This window comes from Trichechus manatus, unplaced genomic scaffold (assembly GCF_000243295.1).
Source record: "Trichechus manatus latirostris isolate Lorelei unplaced genomic scaffold, TriManLat1.0 scaffold00301, whole genome shotgun sequence".
NCBI lineage: Eukaryota > Metazoa > Chordata > Mammalia > Sirenia > Trichechidae > Trichechus > Trichechus manatus.
The window spans coordinates 452,657-464,659 of NW_004444237.1; the positions used below are offsets into that span (position 1 = coordinate 452,657).

The following is a 12,003-nucleotide window of genomic DNA, read 5'->3' on the forward strand; positions in this document are numbered from 1 at the left end:
AATCACACAGATAACAAACTAGTGGAGATCAGGAAACACATGGAGGAACAAAATAAGAGACTTAACAAAGAAACTGAAAGCATAAATTGAAGAACAAAGCATCTGAAATTAGAAAAAGCAAGAGAAACACTCAACAGTAGAGTTAAACAGACAGAAGATAAAATAAGTGAACTAGAAGACAAAATAACTGAAATTATCAAGTCTCAAGAGAAAAGAACAAAGAAAAGTGAACAAACCCAAAAGGAAATGTGGGATTCAATTAGGAAATCTAACATTAGAATAATTGGAATCTGAGAGTACCATGACAACAATAAAGGCACAGAAACAATTTTCCAAGAGATAATCAGAATTTCCCTGATCTGAACAGAGAACCAAGCCTGCAAATACAGGAAGCTACTTGAACCCCAATCAGAAGAGTCCCAAAAAGGTCAACTCTGTGACATATCCTAATAAAATTCTTGAAAACCAAAGACAAGGAGAGAATTCTGAAAGCAGCAAGAGAAAAATGCTATATAATATACCAAAGGTCTTTCGTAAGAATCAGTGTGGATTTCTCCCCAGAAATTCTAGAGGCCAGAAGTAAATGGAGTGACATATATAAAATACTGAATGAAAACAGTTGCCAACTAAGAATTCTTTACCCAGCAAAGTTGCCATTCAAAAATAAAGGGGAAATCAAGACATTCCCAAACAAACAGAAGCTCTGGGAATTTGGCACTACCAGACCAGCTTTGCTGGAAACCCTGGTGGCATAGTGGTTAAAAGCTATGGCTGCCAACCAAAAGGTCAACAGTTCGAGTCCACCAGGTGCTCCTTGGAAACCCTATGGGACAATTCTACTCTGTCCTATAGGGTCACTATGAGTCAGAATTGACTCAGTGGCAACGGGTTTGGTTTGTTTTTTTTAAGAACAGCTTTGCAAGTGTTACTTAAAGGAGTACTCCAAAAGGAAAGGCAATAGCATTAAGAAATAAGTGCAGAGTAAACTTATCAAATATAGATTGTATATTGATATTAATGGAGATGCAGCAACGTAAATGGGGGAGAGATGAGCATATCAGGAATAGATTTATTATGTTAAAGTTGTACGTTAACTGCTGTTCATATGTTAAATGTTGTTGTAATTATAAGTTGTGTAATGTAACATATGTGATAACCACTAAGAAATCACCAAGAAGAAACATTCAGAAGACAAAAAGGAAGATAACAAAAAGGCTCATCACAAGAAAGCTAGAAATCAACAGAATAAGGAAAAAAAAATACATGAAAACTGAATAATACACTACTATAAAATGAAATTAAAAAATTCCTGGAATCAAACAAAAATATCCAAACCTTTGGGAGCAGCAAAAGCAGTACTTAGAAGGAAATTTGTAGCAATAAATTTTTTTAATGCCTACATTAAAAAATAAGAAAAATCAAAAATCATGAAGTTAAACTGACAACGGGAATAGAAAAGGAAGAGCAAAAGAAGCCAAAAGCTACCAGAAAAAAGAAATAATAAATATCAGGGCAGAAATAAGCAACATTGAAAATTCAAAAACAGTTGAAAGAATTAACAAAACTAGAAGTTTCTTTGAAAGGATCAATAAAATAGATAAACTACTGGCTAGATAAAAGAAAAAAACCAGAAGATGAAAATAACCAGGTTAAGAGATGAAATTGGTGACATTACAACCAATCCAACACAGATAAAGAAGATCATAACTGATGACTATGAAAAATTGTACTCCAACAAATTTGAAAACCTAGGTTGAATGGACAAATTCCTAGAAACACACTACTTACCCATACTAACACAAACAGAAGTAGAAAATCTAAACAGACTTATTACAAAAGAAGAGATAGAAGATGTCATCAAAAAACTGCCAACAAAAAAAGCCCATACCAGATGGTTATACTGGATAATTATCCCAAACATTCAGAGAAGAGTTGACACCAATCCTATTCAATTTCTTCAAAAACATAGAAGAGGAAGGAACACTACTGAGTTCTTTCTATGAAGCCATCATAACCCTGATACTTAAACCAGGAGAAGACATAACAAAAAAGAAAATTACAGACCAATGTCCCTTACGAGCATAGAAGGAAAATTTTTCAATAAAATTCTTGCAAACAGACTTCAGCAACATATCAAAAAAATCATACACTATATGATCAAGTGGGATTTATACCAGGATTATGAGGGTGGTTCAGCATTAGAAAATCAATCTATTTAATCCACCATATAAATAAAAAGAAGGAAAAGAATCATATATGATCATATCAATTAATGCAAAAAAGGCATTCCATAAAATTCAACACCCTTTCCTGATAAAAACTCTGAGCAAAATAGGAATAGAAAGGAAATTTCTCAACATAATTAAGGGCATATATGCAAAACCAACAGCCAACATTATACTCAACAGAGAAAAGCTGGGAGCGTTCTCTTTGAGAACATGAATAAGACAAAGATGCCCATAATCACCACTCTTATTCAACATTGTACTGGAAGTCCTAGCCAGAGCAATAAGAAAAGAAAGAGAAATAAAGGTATCAAAATTGGAAAGGAAGTATAACTAGCTCTATTTGCAGATGACATGATCCTATACATAGAAAAGCCTAAAGATTCCACAAGAAAAGCTGCTGGAACTAATAGAAGAATTTAGCAACATTGCAGGGTACAAGACCAACACACAAAAATCACATGGGTTCCTCTACACTAACAAACACTACTCTGAAAAAGAAATCAAGAAAATAATACCATTTACAATAGCCCCCAAATGGATAAAATACCTTGGAATTAACCTAACCAGGGACATAAAAGACTTATACACTGAAAATTATAAAACACTACTACAGGAGACTAAAAGAGATGTGCAAAAACATGGAAAGACATACCATGTTCATGGATTGGAAGACTTAGTAAGTCTACAAGAGCCACGACCTCATCTACCCTGAGACCAGAAGAATTACGTGGTGCCTGGCTACCACCACTGACTGTTCTGACTTAGGCCACAATAGTTGGTCATGGATAGAATGAGAGAAAAATATGAAGCAGAAAACAAATTCTTATTTAAAGAAAAAAAAGACAGACTGCAACAGTAAAGAAGAGAGGACCCCCTGAGACTATCACCCTGAGACACTTTTTAAACCTAGAACCAAGCCTGTCCCCTGAGATCACCTTTTAGCAAAATAGCAGAGTGGCACACAAAATAAAGGATATTACCTGTATGATAGGTGCCCTATTTAAAAACTATCAGCATGAGACCAAAAGGTCAACAATCTCTCAAAAGCAAAGATGAGAGGATGAAGGGGACAAGGGAGCTAGAGTACTGGAAAGGGAACAAACAGAGCACAATTAAAGAGAATGTTGACACATTGTAATAAATGTAACTAATATCACTGAACAACTTACGTGGAAATTGTCAAATGGGAACCTAACTTGCTTTGTAAACTTTCACCAAAAACTCAATAAAATATTATTGAAATATATATATATATATATTAAGCATCCCTAAGAATTTGAAAACACCGTTTAGCTCTTACCAGCTCTGTATTTTGAATTTATACTATCCATGTGGTCTGGGAAAAAATGCAAGCTATTAGAAAGTTATCATTAAGGGAAAGGTATCATCAACTCATACCCCTTATTGGCAGAAGTTTGGTTCAGCCAAAAAAAATTTTAAAAATATAGAAGAAAACAAGCCACCTCAAACTAGAGTCAGCAAAGCAAATAAAAGATTTAGAAGGCAAATACTTCAGCTATTGGGACAATTACATATAGAATATACCATATGTATTTATGGAATGTTCAAAGAAATAAAAGATAAAACCAAAAAGTAATTATGGGAGGAACATCAGCAAAAATAGTAGAGTAGGAAACTCCAAAAGTCTGTCCCTCCACAAAAGCAGTGAATAAGACTTCAGTGACTTCACAGACATCAGTGACCACACACAACAAAGAATACAGTCTTTGGAAATATAGTTGAGAAATTTCAGTAAACCACTACAGCCCACAACAAGCAGCAACAACAAACCCTGCAGAAAGGCAAGAATCTTATGTCCAGAGTTACCACATTATAATATTAAAGATCTGTAAGTTGAAACAAATGATCATAAGACATGCAAAGAAACAAGAAAATACAGCCTATTAACAGGAAAAATATATATAATAGAAACTATCCATGAGAGATCTTAGACATTGAACTTATTAGACATGTACCTTAAATCAACTATTTTAAGTATGCTCATAGAGCTAAAGTAAACCATAAAGAAGGAACTAAAACTATGAGAATGATATCTCACAAAATAGAGAATATCAATAAGAGAATTTGTAAAAAGAAACCATACAGAAATTCTGGAGTAGAAATTACAATAACTGAAGTGAAAATTTCACTAGAGAGGTTCAGCTGCAGGTTTGAGTAGGCAAAAGAAAGAATCAGCAAACTTGAAGATAGGTCAATTGAGATTACCCACTCTGAGTAGTATAAAGAAAAAAGATAGAAGAAAAATACATCAAGTGTACCATCGTATGCATATGGGGAGTCCTGCAAGTAGAGAAGAAAGAGAAAGACGAAAAAGGAATATTTGAAATAATGGCCACAGACTTCCCAAATTTGATGAAAAACATGGATCTACACATCAAAGAAGCACAACACATCCCAGTGAGGATAAATTCAAAGAGATCCTCACTGAGACACATTATTATCAAATGGTTGAAAGCCATAGACAAAGAGAGAGTCCTGAAAACAGCAGAAGAGAAGTGACTTGGCATATACAAAGGACCCTCGATAAGATTAACAGCCTGTTTCTCATCAGAAACTATGGAGACCAGAAGGCAGTGGGATGTGATATTCAAAGTGCTGAAAGACAAAAACTGTCAACCAAGAATTCTGTATCCAGCAAAACTATCCTTCAGAATGAAGAAATTGAGACATTCCCAGATAAACAAAAACTAAGAGAGTTTGTCACTAGTAGTACTGCCCTACGTGAATGCTAAAGGGAATCCTATGGGCTGAAATGAAAGATCACTGTGCAGTAACTCCAGTCCACACCAAGAAATAAGGATAACTACATAGGTTAAAAAAAGAAAAGAAAAAAACAATTTGAGAATAAACCTGCTTAATCCTTCTACTTTACCCAAGAAAGTCAGCCCCTCAATCATTTAAAATCTTACATTGCACTGGAGTGTAGCAGCCTTGGAGGCCCCAAACAATGGGAGAGATCAGAAGACTGTTACCTTCAACTCAAAAGACTTTCTGCCTTTCCTTGTTTTATACATATTTCTCTTAAGGGAAAAATCTGACATTACAAATAGGTTAAATAACCTGTGGTAGAAGGCATGGACATGTATAACCACTGAGGTAGCTGAAGCTAGTGATGTCTATATAAATAACTGATGCTTATTTAACCATGCTAGAATGTTCTGTAGGACCATCTGGTTTTTAAAACCCATGCATAGAAATTTTACATGGTTTTACATGGCATCACCATGAGGTGGACTCAACAGCAACTGTTTGTTCTAAAGAGCTAGCCAGGTGCTTAGCCATTGGACAAGTCTGTTCTGCCTACTTGGGAATAGATGGGTCTCAGCAAATACATATTTTCTATGTATGTCACTAGGCTAATTGGAAATTTTGTTTGGAAGCTTTTCTATGACTTTTCCCACTTCAGTACCCTCAGCCCAACCCAAACCGAGCCCCAAATAACTGAGGATAAATTATTTTAGTAGACAGCTGAAGAGGGCTGTGATTGTCTTCCCTTTCAACATGTCATCTTCCCACATCATAAATCCACAACCAACTGCTACAGTTGTAGGAAAGATGCCAGCATATTATACATGGGCAATTTGCCGCTCAGTTATAGAGCCTTCTGCCACACTGTCTAGTATTAAAAATGATTTTCTGTGTGGCCTAATAGAAGCTGGAGGGAAAAGTCATCATTTAGTATTTCTATCAGCGAAAGGAATCTGATGGAAACCAATTTAATAGAGAAGATCCCATTGACTAGTTTGAAAAGGATTACAGAGGTTGGGTGAGAACACGGTAGCCACCATGCTCTGATACAACCTTATGTTGACTTTGCAGGCTTCCAGAGTCTGTACCCTCAGGCCCCAACCACTCAGCAGGGGAAAACAAGAACTTACCTGCAGCTGCTTCCCTAAAATCTGATTCCGAATTGTCAACTGCTTCGACAGCTAAACAGTACTACTTGAAACAGTCAAGATACCTTCCAGGTAAGTAGAGAAAATAAAATGTTTACTACTAACTAGAATATGGTTAGGTCAGGCCCAGATGTCTTGAAATCTTCAAAGAAAGAACACCAAAGAAATAAAAAGTGTAATCACAGTGTTCTTTGCTGGCTTCAGCCTGTCTCTACGTACTTTTCTGAACCTCCTGCCCCTGCCATTTGTTGAAGTTTGCTCAAGAAATGCATAGCAGCCAAAACCAAGATTATTATGCTTCAAAAAATAATTCCCTCACTCCCATCCACCAAAGCTATAATTTGGAGACTAGTTTTGTTTAAAAAACAAAATTACATTAATTCCTAGGAAATAGAGTTAGTAAACGCTAAATTTTATTAAAACAATTCTGCACACCCATTATAACTTTTTATACAATGGAGAAGTTTTTGCCCTGTTTCCCTAAAATGATCTGATTTATCTTTTTAAAAGATCATTCTACTTGCTGGGTAGAGAATGCTAGGAGCTCCGAGGGGCCAGGAGATGGTTAAGAAAGAGGTCATTGCTGATGTTCAGATGGGAGAGTGATGGCTTGTTCCAGAGTGGTAGAAGTAGAGACAGAAGTGGATAAAATCTCGATATAGCTTGGTGATGGATGGAACCAATAGGACTTGTTGATAGATTGACATGAGTGGTGGTGAAAGAATGTGAGGAATTAGTGTTGGCTTCTGGGTTTTTGACTTGGCAACTGGGTGGTGATATTTTTAATTGAGAGAACGAGAGGCTTAGGAAAGGATAGGATTATGGAGGCAGAGAATCAAGAGTTGAATTTGGGATGCCTACTGAACACCCAGGTTGATCTATCTGATAGACAGTTGAATATATGAATTTGAAGATTAGGAGAAAGATCTGGATAGACAGTGGGGGGGTTTATGATGTGCCTTCAAGTAGCATTTTCTCTGAATCTACTTTAAAAACAAAATTTAAAAATTCACTTTAATCTAAAAGAATCAATTTTTAAATCACTGTGTATCTATCTGTAGAGTTACATCTGTAGTGCAATAAGAGGAGATGGTCTTTTTCTTTTGTGTTTTCGTGGGCATGACCATTTATAGCTTTCTAAATGCAGTCAGCATGCTCTGGGTTCATCTGAGAAAGAGTTGCCCTTTATATCTAAGTCTCCTGAAGTCAGCCCATAGTCTTTAATATCTCAGAACCTTGTTGGGGAGGTAAGGGTAGGGAAAATGAGAGAAAAGGTTGAAGCTAAATTGTTAGCAGCAAGAGATTCATGCTTAACATACTTTTTTGTTTATCTTTTAGGCAACCCTATAAATTTCAGTTCCACAAATCCAGTAGGGGTTCACTCCTATTGTCAACAATTGGGGAAAGGAAAAAATGGAGCTGAGCAAAGGGTTTAGAAATGGAGGGTATAGAAAACTGAAGTCATAGTGGGTATGTAGGGTTTGGCAGCACGTGTTGAATAGGTTGAAATAAACTTATGAAAAGAAAATCAGGGCTTTAGGGTGCACTGTTGTCCTGCTTGGTAAGGAGGAAGCTGAAATGTGTCTAAGAGAGGTGGAAGAGATAAGTATGACGGTATCAAGGGCAGAGCTAAAACTATATAACTCTGGGTACTGTGGAGAAATTATTGAGAAGCAATTGCAAAGATCTAAGTGGGTTGGTGCTCACTCATCTATGCCAAGCAACTTGGAAGACAGCTTCCTGACCAACTGACTGGAAGAGATCCATATTTGTGCCCATTCCAAAGAAAGGTGATCCAACAGAATGCAGAAATTATCGAACAATATCACCAATATCACACGCAAGTAAAATTTTGCTGAAGACAATTCAAAAGTGCTTGCAGCAATACATCCACAAGGAACTGCCAGAAATTCAGGCTGGATTCAGAAGAGAACCTGGAACAAAGGATATCATTGCTGATGTCAGATGGAGCTTGGCTGAAAGCAGAGTATGCAAGAAAGATGTTTACCTGTGTTTTATTGACTATGCAAAGGTGTTTGACTGTGTGGATCATAAATTATGAATAGTATTGTGAAGAATGGGAATTTCAGACCACTTAATTGTGCTCAGTGAGGGACCTGTCCATAGACCAAGAGGCAGTCGTTCGAACAGACCAAGAGGATACTGCGTGGTTTAAAATAAGGAAAGATGTGTGTCAGGGTTGTATCCTTTCACCATGCTTATTCAGTCTGTATACTGAGCAAATAATCTGGGAAGCTGGACTACGTGAAGAAGAATGCAGCATCACATTTGGAGGAAGACTCACTAATGACCTGAGGATGACACAACCTTGCTTGCTGAAAGAGGACTTGGAAGACTTACTGATGAAGATCAAAAACTACAGCCTTCACTATGGATTACACCTCAACATAAAGAAAACAAAAATCCTCACAACTGGACCAATAAGCAACATCATGATAAGTGTAGAAAATATTGAAGTTGCCAAGGATTTTACTGGGATCCACAATCAACACCCATGGAAGCAGCAGTCAAGAAATCAAAATGACATATTGCATTGGGCAAATCTGCTGCGAAAGACCTCTTTAAAGAGTTAAAAGGCAAAGATGTCACTTTGAAATCTCAGGTGCGCCTGATCCAAGCCATGGTATTTTCAGTTGCCTCAAATACATGCGAAAGCTGGATAATGAATAAGGAAGACTGAAGAAGAATTGATGCCTTTAAATTACGGTGTTGGCAAAGAATACTGAATATACCATGGACTGCCAGAAGAACGAACAAATCTGTCTTGGAAGAAGTATAGTCAGAATGTTCCTTTAGAAGCAAGGATGGCAAGACTTTGCCTCTGTACTTTGGACATGTTATCAGGAGGGACCAGTCCCCAGAGAAGGACATCATGCTTGGTAAAGTAGAGGGTCAGTTAAGGAGAGGAAGACCCTCAATGAGATGGACTAACAGCGGCTGCAGTGATGGGCACAAGCAGAGCAATGATTGTCAGAATGGCGCAGGACCGGGCAGTGTTTCGTTCTGTTGTACATAGGGTCACTATGAGTCAGAAGTGACTGGAAGGCACCTAGCGACAACAAGTTGGTTAAATAATGTTTGTTTTGTTTTAAGTAAATTATTTAGGCTCTGTGGCACCAGGGTAAGACATGGGACATAGACCTGAGAAAACCTGTCTTATAAGATTAGAAAAACCTGTACATCTCCATAGAGAAAGACAGAGGAGAAGAAATTATGTTATTTTATTAGTTACATATACCAAATGAATTTACAAGAGTGTCCTTAAAATAGCTACAGAGAGAGATCCTGACTCTTGTGAGCAAGGGATGAGAATTAGAAAATTCACTACACGGCAAAATTTTACTAATATAAGATGTGAACATGGCATTTTCTGGTCTCTTTTGTATTCATTTTCTTCTTTTAGTTTTTTTAAAAATTGGAAATATTTTATGAGTTTTTGGAAATATATTCTTGATTTTAAAATCCCTTTTTTTCCCCCATATGTCAAAATTTCACAGCTGTGAACTCTCCTACAGTTTGAGAAAGATTATTCTATTTGTAACATTGCACTTTGATTCTTGAAAATGAGAAAAGTTTTTCAAGTTATTCTAATTTTTTGTACAGGGCATTTTCATACAGTTGCACTAATAGGATGAGAATTTGCCCACACATTTCTTTACAGTCAGACTGTAAAAATGATAGTACTCATTTAGGCTGCTTCGTCTTAGGTTCCTGTGGGACACGGAGAAAATCAGGATGCTCTGATGGGTCACAGGCAACAGAAGCTTCTAGAACCCCACTCCAGTCTGAGGGTCGCCTTACTCTTAGTTTTCCAGTCAGGACTTTCTGAAGGAGTAATGTCCAAGGAGTAGGCCAGAATGCCTCCTCCCCAAGCTCTGCAAGGCTGGATACAGATTTACCATTTAGCCAAATAGTATACTTATCCAAAAAAAACTAGCCCATTGCTGTTGAGTGGATTCCAACTCAGCAACATACTAGGACAAAGTAGAACTGCCCCATAGGGTTTCCAATGCTGTAATTGTTACAGAAGCAGACTGTCTCATCTTTCTTCCAAGGCCAAGGAGTGGCTGGTGGGTTTGAACCACCTACCTTTTGCTTAGCAGCCATAGGCTTCAACCACTGTGCCACAAGGGCTCCTTTTCGTATCAGAAAAGATTATATAATAGTGCTTCTTGGATAATTAAGACATTTCATGGCTGCCTATTTGTTTCCCACCCCTTTGATAGCACTTCTTAGAAATGCCTGTGTTTAGTCATCCTGTCTTTCCCTCGTACGAGAAGCTTATGTTGATTGTGCAGGGGATTCCCAGAGGGAAATGAGGCAGGTCCTGCTCTCAGGGATCCCTGGGGCAGAATGAACAATTAACTGTAACAAACAGCAATGAGTCCGAAGGCACAGAGGAGGGCCCGCATTCCTGCCTGGAGGGCGTGGAAAAACCTTTATGCAAAAGTTGAGGGAGCTGGTCCTTAAAGAATAAATACCAGCCACCTCCCCAAGCAGAAAAGGGAAAACATTCTAGGATGAGTGGGCACCATGAGTGTTCATTTCTTGACCCAGTTGATTGATTCATTCATTTTATTCTTTCACTCAGGAATATATATTAAGTGCCCAGTGGGTGCCAGGAACTTACTGTTCTAGGCGTTGGATGTATAACATTTTCGTACTTACCCTATGCTGCTATAACACAAGTACCACAAGTAGTTGGCTTTAAAGAAGAGAAATTTATTGTCTCACAGTTTCGGAAGCTTGAAGTCCAAATCAGGGTACTGGCTGTAGGTGAGGGTCCGTCCTTGTTGGCAGCCAGGGTGTCACTTGGCTTGTAGACAGTTGCTCACATGGGCTCTTCCCCCTGTGTGTCTCTCTGTGTCTGTTTTCCCTTTTTATGACGCTACTCAGAAGAGATTCGGTTTAGCGCCCACCCTGCTCTGGTAGGACTTTATTAACATAACAGAAGAAAAGCCAAGTAGGGTCACAGGCACAGGGGTTAGGAATTCAGCATATGTTTTGGGGAACACAGTTCAGTTCACTGCAGCATTAAGAAAACAGACAAGGCCCCTTTTCCCCAGGAGTTTATGTCCTAGTAGAGAGAGAAAAAAAGAAAATTGGCAGGTAATAACAAGTCCCCTCATGAAAACAGGGAGATGGAAGAGGAATGGAACCTCCTTGATGAGGTGACATCAGCACTGATACCTCAGAGACGTGAAGGAAGCAATCATGTGAAAAGATGTTTCAGGCCACCACCGTCACCATTACTGTTGAGTCAATTCTGACTCATAGCGACCAATAGGACAGAGCAGAACTGCCCCCTAGCGTTTCCAAGGCTGTGAACTTTACGGAAGCAGACTGCCACATCTTTCTCTTGCAGAGCTGCTGGTGGGTTCGAACCGCCAACCTTTCAGTTAGTAGCTGAGCACTTAACCAGTGCGCCACTAGGGCTCCTTATGTTTCAAGCGGAGGTGGGAAAGAGAAGAACTATGTCACCACATCTGAGCACAGTGAGCCAGGGCAGAGTGGTAGGAGGGGAGGTAGGAAAAGCAGCCAGGATCCAGATTATGTAGTTCCTTTAGGACATGGGGAATTAGAACTTGATTCCCGGTCCAGTGGAAGCCTTTGGGAGGATTTAAGGAGGCGAATAGCATCTGATTTCTGCATTAAGAAGAGCATCTGGCTGCCTTGTAAACAGTGATTATATGAGGGCAGGGCTGGAATGCAGGAGGTCAGGAGCTACTGCGGTAATCCAGGGAAAAGAAAATGATGGTTTCAAGGGAGATGGATTCTTGATATATTTCGGAAATGGACTTGCTGATGGATTATTAGTAGAAAATAAGGGAAAGGTG

The 12,003-nt window shown here is 38.3% G+C and overlaps 1 protein-coding gene across 1 annotated transcript in view; it reads left to right on the forward strand.

Moving 5' to 3' along the window:
* Positions 1-12,003, forward strand: part of MAK (male germ cell associated kinase) — a 50,969-nt gene that overhangs the window by 24,714 nt on the left and 14,252 nt on the right. Inside the window, exon 10 of the mRNA XM_023725362.1 lies at positions 6,069-6,217. Within this exon, the coding sequence (XP_023581130.1) occupies positions 6,069-6,217 (149 nt within the window). The remainder of the gene's footprint in view (positions 1-6,068; positions 6,218-12,003) is intronic.